This window comes from Lutra lutra, chromosome 1, assembly GCF_902655055.1.
Source record: "Lutra lutra chromosome 1, mLutLut1.2, whole genome shotgun sequence".
Classification (NCBI taxonomy): Eukaryota; Metazoa; Chordata; class Mammalia; order Carnivora; family Mustelidae; genus Lutra; species Lutra lutra.
In genome coordinates, this window is record NC_062278.1 from 103,304,679 (window position 1) to 103,319,193 (window position 14,515).

At 40.2% G+C, this 14,515-nt stretch overlaps 1 protein-coding gene across 2 annotated transcripts in view; it reads left to right on the top strand.

The window, feature by feature from the left end:
• Positions 1–14,515, top strand: part of KCNMB2 (potassium calcium-activated channel subfamily M regulatory beta subunit 2) — a 239,436-nt gene that overhangs the window by 192,670 nt on the left and 32,251 nt on the right. For both annotated transcript variants that reach the window (XM_047730890.1, XM_047730898.1), the window contains exon 2: positions 13,119–13,241. In XM_047730890.1, the coding sequence (XP_047586846.1) occupies positions 13,186–13,241 (56 nt within the window). In that variant the 5' untranslated portion in view covers positions 13,119–13,185. The remainder of the gene's footprint in view (positions 1–13,118; positions 13,242–14,515) is intronic.

The window sequence follows — 14,515 nt, forward strand, 5'->3', positions numbered from 1 at the left end:
ATCTGGAAAGTAATCCAGCCTGTAGAACCTAGAGCAATAGCGGAACTCTAGGAAGGCATATTCCAACTCAAATTATAGAAACACTTTCCAGCAAATATAAATGTCTGACAATGGGTTGGGAGGGAGGGGGGAGATTGTCTCCAAAGAAAGTAGATTCCTCACCACTGGAGTCTTTTAGAATATTCTCCTCATTTAGAGCATTCCAAAGGATTGAAACATCATACCCAAAGGAGAAGAATGACCTCTAAGGATCTTATGAGTCTCAGATGATGAAGGGCTTACCATGTCAGTTAACAGTGAATGGTATTTATAGCAATTGATTCTTTTAGGTAAATTCCATAAAGCATAAATATTTATGTCACTAACACTAGTTTATGTTGGTTTGTCATTTGGTTTCCCTCGACAAACCCGTTTATCCAGCGCCGTGTGAAGTCTAGATCTATGATGTACCACAGCATCTGAAACAATCTCTCTGGTCTAATAATTCATAATGGCCTATTATAGCCAAATGTACTCAAGTGGCAGCTATCCTTGGCTACTGCAGCTGCATTTCTTTTTGTTTCTTACAGAATTCCATTCCTTGAAAGAAACAATGACCATATTTTTCCTCTATAATTTGTTTGGAGTGTTTATTTTCATTCTTTGACGTGTTTTGAAAGCAATGTGGCAAACATGAGTTTGAGAAGAGCTTTATTTTCATCTTATTTATCAGTTTATATAAAGTGAGAATCGTTGGGAAAAAGAAATTGGTCATCTTTTGACCTTGACATAACTGAAGCTTTGAGATAAATCTATTAAAAAGAACTACCTGATTGAGTTCCTTCCATATGCCAGTAATAATTCCATCTTAAAAATAAGGAAACAGGGGTGCCTGGGTGGCTCAGTGGGTTAAAGCCTCTGCCTTTGGCTCAGGTCATGATCCCAGGGTCCTGGGATAGAACCCCGCATCAGGCTCTGCTCAGTAGGGAGCCTGCTTCCTCCTCTCTCTCTGCCTGCCTCTCTGCCTACTTGTGATCTCTGTCTGTCAAATAAATAAATAAAATCTTTAAAAAAAAATAAGGAAACAAGCTATGGTATGCTTAATTGCCAACTCAAAGCCACAGAGTCAATAAGGGGGAAAGCAGAGAGTCACACACCATAAAGATGGAAAGCACTTGCCTCCAAGTGCTTGTGCTAGGACCCTCTCCCAACTTGTTCCAGGCTGACACCCTGCCTCCTAGATCCAAGCTTGTCTCAACTCTTGGAAGGACTGGAGGCCAGTGTGTCATTCTCCATGGCCCTGAACCACATTTCTCTCTTGGGAACACATTAAGGCCAGTCTTTGAATCTGAATATAATCCTTGGTGTTTGTATTTGCACTTCATTCTTTGACTTGGATTTGTCTGCTGACTTTGTTAGCCAGTTAGAACATTCCCTCCTGTAGCTCTAGCACTCTTGACCCCAACTCCTGCCACCAGTTGCTGGACTCTACCTTACCACCACCACCACTTGGCATTCAACTGGGATACCAAGACACACTGCACTGTGATTGGTTATGAAGGCCTCTGCATTAAAACTGTTACATAACTAAGGGCCTATGCTGCAGCCTGACCTGAAGAACTTGGTAATGCCCAAGATCTATGATGTACCACAGCATCTGAAACAATCTCTCTGGTCTAATACTAATACTAATGGAGTAAAGTGCATGGGAATGGGTGTCATGAAGGGTGATACTTAGAGAGCAAAAGGAAAGTACAATGATGAATCCCACTGCAACAAGTATCAACTCCTCCCAGACTTGGTTTTCATAGCTCTTCCCCCTCTCCAGCTACACAACATCAACCCTCCACTTCGAGAAGTTCCAACCCCCACATACTATGTCACCTCAATGAGCTTATTTGATCACCCTTCCCAGAAATTCTGCCTAATACTCTACCCTTCTTATCCTATCAGTTCCCCCTCTTCTAGGAAACCTTCCCTAAAGTTCACACGTATCATCCTCCCCTCCTTAAAGTAGAGCACTTAGAGCCTGTGAAATGTTCCTTGGGTTTACCTACAGATAATAAAGAGCCATGGAGGGATGTTAAGCAAGGGAGTAACCTGACTAAAAGCATGCTTAGGAAAACTATTTGAGAGGAACTGGACTGTAATAAAGATTAAAAAAGAAGAGAACATGACCTTTTCTTTCGCAATCTATAAATCAGAATCCAAATAAAATTCACACATTGTAATTGTTAAATAATGTTTTTTAAGTCTCATTTAATCTACAGGTTCCTTCTCTATCCTATCTTAGCAATTATTTATTAAAGACTCCAGGCTGACTGTCCTCAGTCTCAATTTCACTGATTCCATCTCCACTATATTTTATAACATGTTCTTCTGTCCTCTTCGTTTTCCACAAATTGTTCATTGGCTCCAAAGTTTTGATCAGATTCAAGTTTGGGATTTTTTGACAAGACTAATTCATAATTGATATTGTGACTGGCTCTCTTTTTTGATGGTAACAGTCACTGATGATCAAAGTCTAGGAACTTTGGCTTCTTAAGAGTTGAGAAAGTATGATAGTTTAATTCTAATATCCCATCCTCTTGAATTAGGTGAAATACTTCTAAAAAGAGAAACTACTATTTGGTTTTCCAGTGCTTTAGTTAATATTGAAAATGAAGGATAAATGATCGAGTCTCTCCCTATACTTACCCATTTTCAAATTAATAAATTTGTTTCCTAGCATCTTCTATTGGTAATCAGTTTCTTTCTAATAATACTGTGAAATCACAAATTAAATATATTTGTTATATTTCCAACCATTTCATTTTTATTTGACTGATAGTCAGATTGTTTTTCTTTGCATCTTTAAATCAGTTCCTAGGGTGCCTGGGTGGCTCAGTGGGTTAAGCCGCTGCCTTCGGCTCAGGTCATGATCTCGGAGTCCTGGGATCGAGTCCCGCATCGGGCTCTCTGCTCAGCAGGGAGCCTGCTTCCTCCTGTCTCTCTGCCTGCCTCTCTGCCTGCTTGTGATCTCTGTCTGTCAAATAAATAAATAAAATCTTTAAAAAAAAAAAATAAATAAAAAATAAATCAGTTCCTAAATCTTTTTCAAATGGTCCTGATAGTCTTTGACAATACCTTGCTACTTGGTATGATTCCTCTTGTGTAGCACCTTCCCTAGATCTGGAATTAGCTAAGGAAACTTCATCCCTTTTTTAGGGACAAGGCTGACATTTTCACCAGCAATCTTGGCCTACTCTGAACACCAATTATATCCCTGCACCTCCCTCTAGCCCTACAGCTCTAAGTGACTTGAGAAGGAAATGAGGGTCTGGCTGGTCCTCATAAAGGGGAGGACAGATAGGTTTAGGCTCAAAGATGGCTGAAGGTCAGAAATGTCTGTGACAATTTGGTAATATGTGACAATATGGTAATAATAACAAAATAATGGTATTACAATCTGAAGTAGCTATTTTTTTTTTTTAAAGATTTTATTTATTTATTTGACAGAGATCACAAGTAGGCAGAGAGGCAGGCAGAGAGAGAGATAGAGGAGGAAGCAGGCTCCCTGCGGAGCAGAGAGCCCGATGTGGGGCTCGATCCCAGGACCCTGGGATCATGACCTGAGCTGAAGGCAGAGGCTTTAACCCACTGAGCCACCCAGGCGCCCCTGAAGTAGCTATTTTGATGTAGCCATCTCAAAATATCCTGCTGTAAGGCAGCTAACAAGGTAGGAGGCTATTTGAGCATGATAGACACTGGAATCAAATTGATCTGGATGTGAATCCCAGATCTTCCGTTTAAAAAGTTGTATGAACTTCAGATTGTTTAATCTCTCTATGCCTCAGCTTCCTCTTCCATAAAATAGGATAGTTGTCAATGTGGTGCATATAAAACACAGGACTTATCACAGGGCAAATACTCAATAAATGAAAATAATGATTCTTCTTGATGATATATTATTGTTGCAAAAATCGATGTAGTGACAGAGGGTAGGTTTAAAATAGTTTAAAACACTAGCCACAAGCCACAGGTACCTATTGAGCATTCCAAATGTGGTTAGTCTACATTGCCATGTATTACAAGTATAATATATGTGCTGAATCTTGAAGTCTTAGTTTTTTTCAAAAAGGTATAAATTATTCTATCAATAATTTTTATTCTTATTACATGTTGATAATATATGGGGTATATTTGGTTAAATAAAATTTATTATTATAATTAATCTCTATTGTTTCCTTTTATTCTTTTCATTGTGACTTTTAGAAAACTTAAAATCATGAGAAGCAGGCTCCCTGCTGAGCAGAGAGCCCGATATGGGGCTTGATCCCAGGACCCTGAGATCATGACCTGAGCCGAAGGCAGAGGCTTTAACCCACTGAGCCATCCAGGTGCCCCAGGATTCTAATTTCTGACCCTCCCTCATCTCCTGGGTTTTTAGTCCCTAATGTGGAACCCAAAAATTATATAGGCTACAAAATGCAGGAGATGGGAGATCTTTAAGCAAACTATCCCAAGGTATTTATATTATAATATCCTCAGTAACTGAATTATCACATCTGGCATTTTTCCAGACAATAGTAAAAACATAGATTTAAAAAGGACTGTATATCTAATTTCATATTTCTCAAGAGTATACACCATAAAATCCAAGTACTTTAAATGGGTTTTTCTTCAACTTGTAGGCATCAAAAAGGATTCGTGTTTCTGCTGCTGTTTTTTTTTTTTTTTTTTCCTTGTATCTTTAAGTACATTTCCTTCCACTGGATCAAAGTGGGATTTGGAATTTAAAAAATATTTTCCTTTGCCTGCTTAGTGCCTTTGCATTGTGAAAAACCACTTTTGTAATTACACACATTTGCCTTTTATCTGCAGTCTTAAAAAGTTTAACTATCTAAGTAAACCTAAAACCACCAAGCCTCAGTATTGGCATATGCCCTAGAATATTTCTGATGGCTCCTCCAGCTAATATTCAAGATTTCTTGGAATTCTGCTTCAAATCCCTTCATTAGGATAATGGCCTTAATTTGGCATATTAGGTATATTAGGATATATAAATAAACATTTATTTACATACACATAAATAGCTACACATAAATAATTAGCTGCCAGTAATGTCAGGTTCATTATTTTAATTAATCCTCACAACAGATTTTGAGGATTACATCACATTTCCGCTTCATAGATAAGGAAATTGAGACTCAGAGAAGTTAACTAGCTTGTATTCAATGTACTAGTGATAGCAAAAGGGCAGAAATGGAGCTTGAATTCAAGTTTTCTCTGCTTTCAAAGCTCATGGTTTATATTCCGTTTAGCAATTAAAGACAAGGATAAATCAAAGAAATGGTCCTGTTGGTGAAAAGAAAGAGCTGGGTTACTCAATTTGGGGCTGAGAATAGCAAGTTCAGCTGGTTTCCTCTAGAGTAGAATTTTACATGTATTATCAGTAGTCAGTTCAGAGAGCCTACTGGGAGAGGCCATGGACAAATTAGGTTCATTCAGTGACCAACACAGCTGGACCTATGAACCACATATTTTTGCCCCCCAAAATATCTCTCTTACCAATCTGCTACAGCATCTAAAATTTCAACTATCATAGCTCCCCCTTGGGATAGAGTGGTGGTTTAACACTTGGTTTAGAAAAGGGCTATATAGGGAGGCAGCCTAGGAAATGAAAGATATTATGTAGAAGAGTCTGTTGGAATCCTAACATCAAAACAAGATTTCTTCTCTAGATGTCCAGCTCTACAGAAATGCCTGGGTCTACAGAAAACCTTTTCAAGGATCAATGGGGAGCTTTCCTTTTGTCTTCTTCCTAGGCACTTAATCTCTCTTCCTTCCACTTTACTAGATTTCCCATGAGTATTACTGAAGACTTCATTTAAGAAATTAACAGAATGTAAAATAAGAAATTGTATCTTACCAAAGACAAATTAGAAGTCAAGCCATAAGAAAAGACCTTGGCTGCCATTTCCAAAGCCAGATGAAATAAAATTTCTCAGATGAAAGGAACCTTAGACTCATCTCTTTCAATTCCCTCATGTTATATATGAGGAATTGGAGGGTGGGAGGCAAAGGGGCTCTCAAAAAAGAGGTTAAGAGAGCATGGGTTTCGGGGTTAGACAGGCTTGGATTGAAAATCAGACATCATCACTTAATAACTCTGTGACTTGAGCCTATTTACTCACTTTTTGAATATAGCTTTCCTCTTTTGGTAAATATTGAGAGCCCTCATATGGGTTACAGAATTAAATGAACCAATGCATATAAATGCATTATTTATATAGGTCTGGAGAAGAACTTCATATCTTTATGTTTATTATTGGCATTTTAGAGCTCTTCTCTGTAAAAAAAAAAAAAAAAAAAAGCCTCTTACTATAGTTTGGCATCCTTGATTTTCAACTGAAATTGAAGAATTAAACCACATTCACCACGAAGAGATGGATGGTTTCAGCATAAATATGTCATTTGTACCAATCTGAGGCACACGTGAGTTATGAGCAGGTTTTCTTACACCAGCTGTGTATGTGTGATGCCCAACAGAGTGAATGTTTAACAATTAAACTGGTTTTAAATATGTAGCATAGAAGGAATCAAACTGAACATCAGTTGTGATTATCCGCTTGAAAAGCTCATTAAGAAATGAATTATGGAATACTGGACTAATTAAGCCCATGTAGAGATGTGTATTCCATTTCTGCATAAGACTTTTTTTAAATGACTCAAGCAGAATGGTTTGATGTATTGGTACGGCAATTTGGGGGGAAAATTTCTACTATTTCCTCCAAATGAAAAACACTAACATTTACCGAGTGCCTACTCAATGCCATACATTATTTCAAATTATCTGCATGGCGAATCTTTATGTTATCTGTTATTACTCTGATTTTCTTGATGAGGAAAATGAGGTTCAGGGAAGTCTAACAATGTATTTAGGTTATATAATTACTGCATTGTAGAGCTGAGATTTCAACCTGAAATGAATTTCAAAGCTTTTTCAACCAAGCCCGGAGATAGTCATTTCTGATGTAGATGTGGTGCAAAACTCAATTCATTACACACGTGCACAACGATCTTATATTAAAGGCCCCCATGCACACTTGTCTGACCAGCCCATCCCCTCAACTTGACCATAACATCTACAAAAGAAGGGCCATATATGTTGTGTTCACCAACATATCCCCAACATCCAGCTCAGTGCCTGTTGTATGTTACATCTCCAGTAATAAGTTTTTGTTAATGGAGAAATGAATACTGAATTAACTAAAAGAACTGCGTTCATCTCCACAGTCATCCTTTCACAGGTAGCAACAGTGAGGAAAACCTGAGTGTTTTGCCTTCTTTCATACAATTACTCAGCTACAGAGTGAAGATTAGAAGCCTGGAGCCTCTGAACTGCTAAAGCTCAATGAGCCAAGTCAGCAGCAGGCTGAAGGACAGGTCCATTATTTAACTGGGGCTAAGTCCTCCTGAAGCAGAAGTCAAACACATCCTGATTACATCACAGTTGGCCCGCATATGTGAGCGAGGTCGCAGCTAACTCCAACACCCATCTACATCCAGAGGGGTCCATACATTGTCAACCCAGCTGTTGAAAAATAGTCTGTAATAAAAATTCACAGAACCCATTTTCTCTTACTTGATTCTTCTCAGAGGCCATTAGCATTTGGCAGGATAACTTCTTTACCTTCACCACTGAGCCTCAAGCAGAGACATTCCCTCAGTCTTTCAGGCATCAAACTGGGGAAGAAAGCTCTTCCACATTCCTGTTAGAAGGCATTGTCAGGAGATTTTTCAAGAGTCCTCACTAGTCCCCCAAATGCTACTAACATTTAGGGGGCAGATAGAGAAACAGGCACCCAAAAAAAAATGGAAGAAGCACTTAGAGAGTGGGAAAGAGAAACAAGAGAACATTGTCTGGTGAGTCAAGGTTACAAAGCATTTTTAGAGGTGGGAAATGACAAACAATAATTAGGATCAAATTCAGTAAGCTGAGCAATTTAAATAAGATGTGAAGAGACAAGTAACTATTAGATATGCCCACTGGGAAGTCACAGCACCTCTTAGAAAGAGCAGTTGAGAGTGCAAATGTTGATTTGTTATTCTGACTCCTCCATAGGCTGTGCATTCCTTAGAAGTAAATACAGTGGTTTGGTGCCACCAGCACCCAGTACAGTGCCTGGCACCTACAGGATACTTAATAAATGCCATCAAAAGGATGCCCAAATGAATGAAAATAAGACATAGTAGTTTATTTGGGGGGAAAAAGAAACATCCGCAAGATATTTAAAACTGCTTTTAAGATGGACCAGTGTTTTCTAAATTCAATCACTAGGTCTAAAATTATCACCATACATTTGGCTTCTCCCACCAAAGGTCCTGAGGCCAAAACAACTCAGTTCCTATGGAGAACATATAATTTAACTTCTGCAAGGATAAAGTCTCACAGATGAGAAGCATTCCTAAATTTCTGTGCTCAGAGTGACCTTTTAAGTTGCTGCTGTGATGTCATTAGTGTTATAATTTTACGCAAGATTAGGCATGTAATTATGTGTTAAATAGATCTGCTGGCTCCTGCTTGCTGTTTAACAAAGCAGAGTACATTAAGAGCATCCCAGATGCGTAGCTCAAGGCCACTGACACCAGAAAACTGCATCTGCATGCTCTTGCCCTGCTTCGTACGCCACTCGTCCTTGCACTGTCACCTCAAGGCCTCAGCATGGGTACCAGTGGAGAAGCCACTGCACAGAGTAGTACTCAGAACTGTTACTCTCCCGCTTAAGCTTCTAGAGACAGGAGGAGTCCCTCTAATGGATTCAACTGAAATGAAATCAGAACCTGAGAGTTTGTAACAAGTGTTTCTCACCTTGACTGCCTCAGCGATGCAGAATCCCTGAGCAGCTTTTTTCAAAATTCCAATGCCAGGGCCTCACCCCAGAAGTCCTACTGGCTTGGCTGGAGACCCAGTACTTTTGGAAATTTCCCCCAAATGATTGTAATATGTGGTCAGGTTCAGGGACACTCTATTTCTGCTCTTCTTGCTCAGGATAGGTATCAGAACTTAATGTGAATGAGGAAGTACTTCAGATTTGATTATCTTGGCATCTGAGAAAACTGTTTTTCCTCTATTGAGTGCCACTGACCCACAGGAAAAAAAAATCAATAGTCTCAGTGTACAAGTACAAAGCAACTTAATTGGACTTTTTTATAAAAGGATAAAATCCAGTTCATTTGCTATTAAAATAACCAAGGGGAAAAAAAGAAAAAAACTGATGTTCCTACTATGTAGTAGTATGTTCCTACTATGTGCCTTGATCCTACTTTAGGTATTTTGCATCTGTTATTTCATCAGTCTTCCAAGCAACCCAGAAAAACAAATGTTACCATTCCCATTTTTACAGCTGAGGAAACGAAGACACAGAGATGTTCAACTGACTTGTTCAAAGTCACACAGTTGGTAAGTGGTGATGCCAGGATGCAAACAAATGCGTAGGCCTATCTGGCTTTCCTGGGACCACACTGCCTTTCTAAAGGAAAGCTTACTGGATGATAATTTAGAGAGCAATAGAAACTTTCTGCCCAAGTCAATGAAAAAAAACAGAGGGAGCAGGACAGTGAGGAGAAGGAGTAAGAGGAGGTAGGAGTGGGAAGAGGGAAGGACTCAGGGAAGTGTCAGGAAGGAGCCACAACAGCACCCAGCAACAGTGAGGCCAAAGTCATATCAACAATCACATTTCAAATGGATAATTAGATGGTGGGTCAGCCAACATAACCAGGGTGGCATTATGTGAAGTGCGTTGTGCCATTAAGGTGCATAGGTTTAGCCTTGCCCTGCATGGCTCACAGCCTGCAGGGGAGGTGGATTTGCCTATAAGCAAAGTGGAGCCTGCTTTGCTCTAACAGGGGTCAGATACCAAGAGCAGGATACCAGTTGGATACTGGGAGCAGAACGGAGGAAGCTGTGAACCTGGGTCAAAGAAAGGCTTCATAGAAGAGGTGACCTCTGAGTCGGCCCTGGAAACAAAGGCTCTCATTCACCGGGTGGGAAAGGGAGGCAGAGAGATCCATTATTAAATCCATTATTTAAGCAAAAACTAAGTCAAGGAGGTCAAGACCCACGAGGGGTGTACTTGAGCAATGGAAAGAGGCCCTTAATAGGTTCTTGACACAGAGAAATTGTTACAGTCTCGCGGACAACCTCTTTCATCCAAGGCTGAGATGGCGTCTCTTGGGGTTGCTAGTTTTTAGAACACATTCGTCTGCAGCCTTATAGTCATGGCTCCGTCAGGTTCACTGTGAGTCCCAGGTCACTTCATGATGGGATTGAATCCAGGCTGCCTCCCACGGCCGACAGCCCGTGCCACTGCTAACACAGATCTCTGGTGATGCTAGCATTCCAAATTACAAAACAGCAGAAAGTGCTTTTTTTGTCTCTTTATCACTTTCCTAATCCCAACTCAAATGAGAAGTTTCTTGTCTTATAAAGTGAACGGGGGTTGAGGTAATTATTTAAGAGTTCAGGAGGACTGCATTTGAGCTCAAGAAAACCTCCAAACAGCTTCCATTAACATATCCTGGGTGTTTCTTTGAAGCCTAGACATTTTTTCAACTTCCACAGAATCTTTATACTGTTGTCCTTAAAACAGCTACTCCCTTTCATTTTAATTAACAACAAACCTAGCAGGGTTTAAATAAGAGTTTATCTTTATGAAAGAAAACTGGGCTGGGGAAACTCCAACTCCACTTATTGGACCAACCTGAAGAGTCGTTAAGTCCTTTCCAACAAGCTTGGAATTAAAATGAATACATCTTTCGTCTCCCCTTCTCCATATCCTCTTAAAACAACAGAGCAAAGATGCCATGTTAGAATAATGACACATTGTGTGAAATTATCCTAAGTATATTAAAATCATTGCAGCTTCTTTCCCTTGGAATGATTTCAAAGCATTTATAATATGTATGGTGTGTCTATGAAATGCTGGTTAATAACCAGTAGCAAGGCAGGACCTCAGTAATTTATTGCTTTACTTTAACTCAAGAGTGTGTCTGTCTACTCCACATCCTTAGTCCTTCAGGAGTGACCAAGGTGAGCAGAAGATTCCACCAGTGTCAATGTTGAAAGGACTTCCTTGAAGTTTAAGCCAATCCTCATTCTTATGGAGTAGATCGTTCCACTTAGATTCAAATCACTCTATTTCCTGAAGGCTAACTGGCTTTAATAATGGATTTAATCTCTTATCTTCTTTGCTACGTTGTAAAATCTTCAAAAAGGAACATAACTAACTTAAAATATCTCAGATCCAAGTCATTTAAGGAGCTAGCAGATTCGACCTCTAAGTCCTTCTAAAACTGGTAAGAGCATCCATTTAGGTATATCCTTTAATTCTTACCATTTATCCTAGGAGACAGGAGATGGGAAGATGAATTCTTGCATCCATATGGGTTACCAAGCCCCGGCTACCTCCATGGCCTCTGTTCCTTCTATCACCAATGCTGACCTCAGGGTTGCAGAAGGAGATCTGTTCCTAAAGCTAGTCCCAGAAAGGCAGTACACAATGCCTTGAATATGCCTAGATTCATTCTACCATTACTGAATCACAAAATGTTGGAGCTGAGAGCAATCCTAAAGGTTCTCTGTTTCCAACTTTCTATGTTACGATTAAAAGCAACCAGGCTCTAGCAAAGTTAAGTGACTTTCTTAAGGCCACACAGCTAGGTAGTGACAAAATCAGGTCTCTAGCCAACCACTAACTCTAAGTCCATTGTCCTGAGCCCTTGCTGTTCAGAGATTTCTGCAGACCTTCAACATCAGCATCACCCGAGAGCTGTTAGAAATGCAGAAACTCAGGTACCATCCCAGACCTCACTGAATCAGAATCCACATTGCTATAAGATTCCCCCAGGCAATTCATATGCACATTACAGTTTGAGAATCACTGGACTAAGACCATAATATGTCTTCCTACAGAGAGCATGAGAATTGGAGGCAGGCAGACATTGGTTTTGGAGCATGACTTCACTTTTCTAAATCTGAGCAAATATCTCAATCTCCTGGGAACATCATTTGTAATCTGGAAATAATAGCACCGTCCACCTTGCAGCTTTCATAATATAAGCACAACATAAATATTTGCATATATATCTCATTATATATGCATAAATAATATATGCAAAATGCCTGACATGTAGTAGCTAATATATAATATAAAAGTTAATATTTCCAGTCTCATGCTTCCCATTAATACAATGTTCAACCAAAAGGAAAGCCACAAGTGATTGTACATCATGAAGAAATCACTTTCCTTCCTTCCTTTGGTCTATTAGCTCAATCCTATTTTAACTTTCAGATGCGATTATGATTTCTATGATACTATGTTTCATGTTTCTAAATCTCTAGAAAATGATTATTATGTTGAAAATCAATAACAATATCTAACTACTTTTAGTGTCAGGTTTGGAGATGAAAAACTTAACCCACAAGCCAAATCCTAACCAAGAGAACACGACTTTCCCCTAACAGCCTGATTCTAAACCCTAAAATCTAGGCTCCAGGAGCCAGAGAGTATCTGCTTCTGCTTCTGCTTCTGTGACTTCCACAGAGACTCAGCCATCATGGAACAAATCCACAGCTTCGGCAAGAGCAGAGCATAGACCTGTCAGCATCAAGGAAAACAGTTTGAATAGGAAAGGAGAAATAGAATTTTAGTAACTACATCTGAACCAAAATTTTGGAAAAATACAGTGTACCACAGTGTGAAACCCTTCCAAAACTGGATTTGTGGGGAAGGAATGTGATGCTAAACACATGTCCCCCAACTGTGGCGGCTCTCAACCCTAGCCATGCATCTGGAACACTGAAAAGAAATTTGAAAAATAAATAAAAATTTAAAAAGAAGAAGAAGAAAGAGGAACCTTTTGAAAAGAAAAGAAGAAAGAGGAACCTTTTGAAAAATTGAATGCACATTCCTGAGGAAGGGACTGGGCTTCCATGTTTTTAAAGGATTCCCAGTTGATTTTAATGTGCACCCAGGGTTGAACAACAGAAACCTGGCCTGATTTAAGAGTCAGTCCACTGAAGCTATTGGTTGCTGTTGATACAAAGTCCCCAAACTTAAGATAATACATTTAACCTCAGCGTGTTCCCTTTCTAGGTCTTTCCGCCATTCCTCCAGGACTTCCACCATAAGGAAAGAAGCCCCTGGACCAACATCCTCTAAGATGTTTATATGGACCAGTGGCCGGAGCTCTTCATCTTACAGACATGATGAGAAAAGGTAAACCACGGAGGTTTGGGTGGCTTTTCAGAATCATTTAACCTGACTACTCAGACAGCATGCCAGTATGAAAGCCTGAGGCAACGGAACGTTATGTTTTACAAGTGTTAATGTCGGGTGGGCTGTACACCGAGGGAGTAGGCTTTTGGACACTTTGGCCTTCCCCAGAACCTAGCACACTCTGCAGTTTTGTAAAGGCTGTTCCTTGTCAGAAATGCCCTTCACCCGTGCACATCCACACCCACTCATCACTTGACGAGCTCCAGCTCTGCTTTCAAATATCCATTCCATCACAGCCTCCCACCATTGTCTTGACCAGCACAGACTTTGTGGTTTACTCTCCACTGAATTTCCAGCCCCACCACTGTACCCAGACACAGTAAATGCTCAGTAAATACTGAACCAAAATGATGAAAACTGCATTTCAAGGACATACAGCAGGGAAAGAAAGCCAAAATTATGCAAGGATGAAAAGAAGATGGACAAGTCCGTGGAGCCCTCAAAGTCCTTAGAATAGCTTGGGGTAAGGGAGGAATGGAGGAATGAGAAGAAAGATTGAAAGGCAATGGCCAGGGGCGCCTGGGTGGCTCAGCGGGTTAAGCCTTCGGCTCAGGTCATGATCTCAGGGTCCTGGGATCGAGCCCCGCATCGGGCTCTCTGCTCAGAAGCCTGCTTCTTCCTCTCTCTCTGCCTGCCTCTCTGCCTACTTGTGATCTCTCTCTGTCAAATGAATAAATAAAATCTTTAAAAAAAAAAAAAGGCAATGGCCAATGTTCATAAAAGACAAAATGACGATTACACAGTTCCACCCCCCTACCTGGGTTTAGGGAATAAATGCATTCATAAAATTCTCTGACCATTTTTAAATATTCATTTTCTCTCCATTTGTTTCATTCTGCTTCTCTCTTTTCTCATTGTCCCTACACTCTTACTTGCATTTGGTGAAGTTTAAAACACCACTGTCTATACCAGCACATTGCAACTTAAGCAAGGCTCCCCTGCCTGCAGATCAGATGGAAACCAGGCTTGATAAATGGTCCTGGGCACAAGGAAGGACCTGAGGGAGGTTTACCAGTTTTCAGAACTGGTACTTTTATTTTTCCTTTTAAAGTCCATATTAGGGGCACCTGGGTGGCTCAGTGGATTAAGCCGCTGCCTTCGGCTCAGGTCATGGTCTCGGGGTCCTGGGATCGAGCCCCCGCATTGAGCTCTCTGCTCGGCAGGGAGCCTGCTTCCTCCTCTCTCTCTGCCTGCCTCTCTGCCTGCTTGTGATC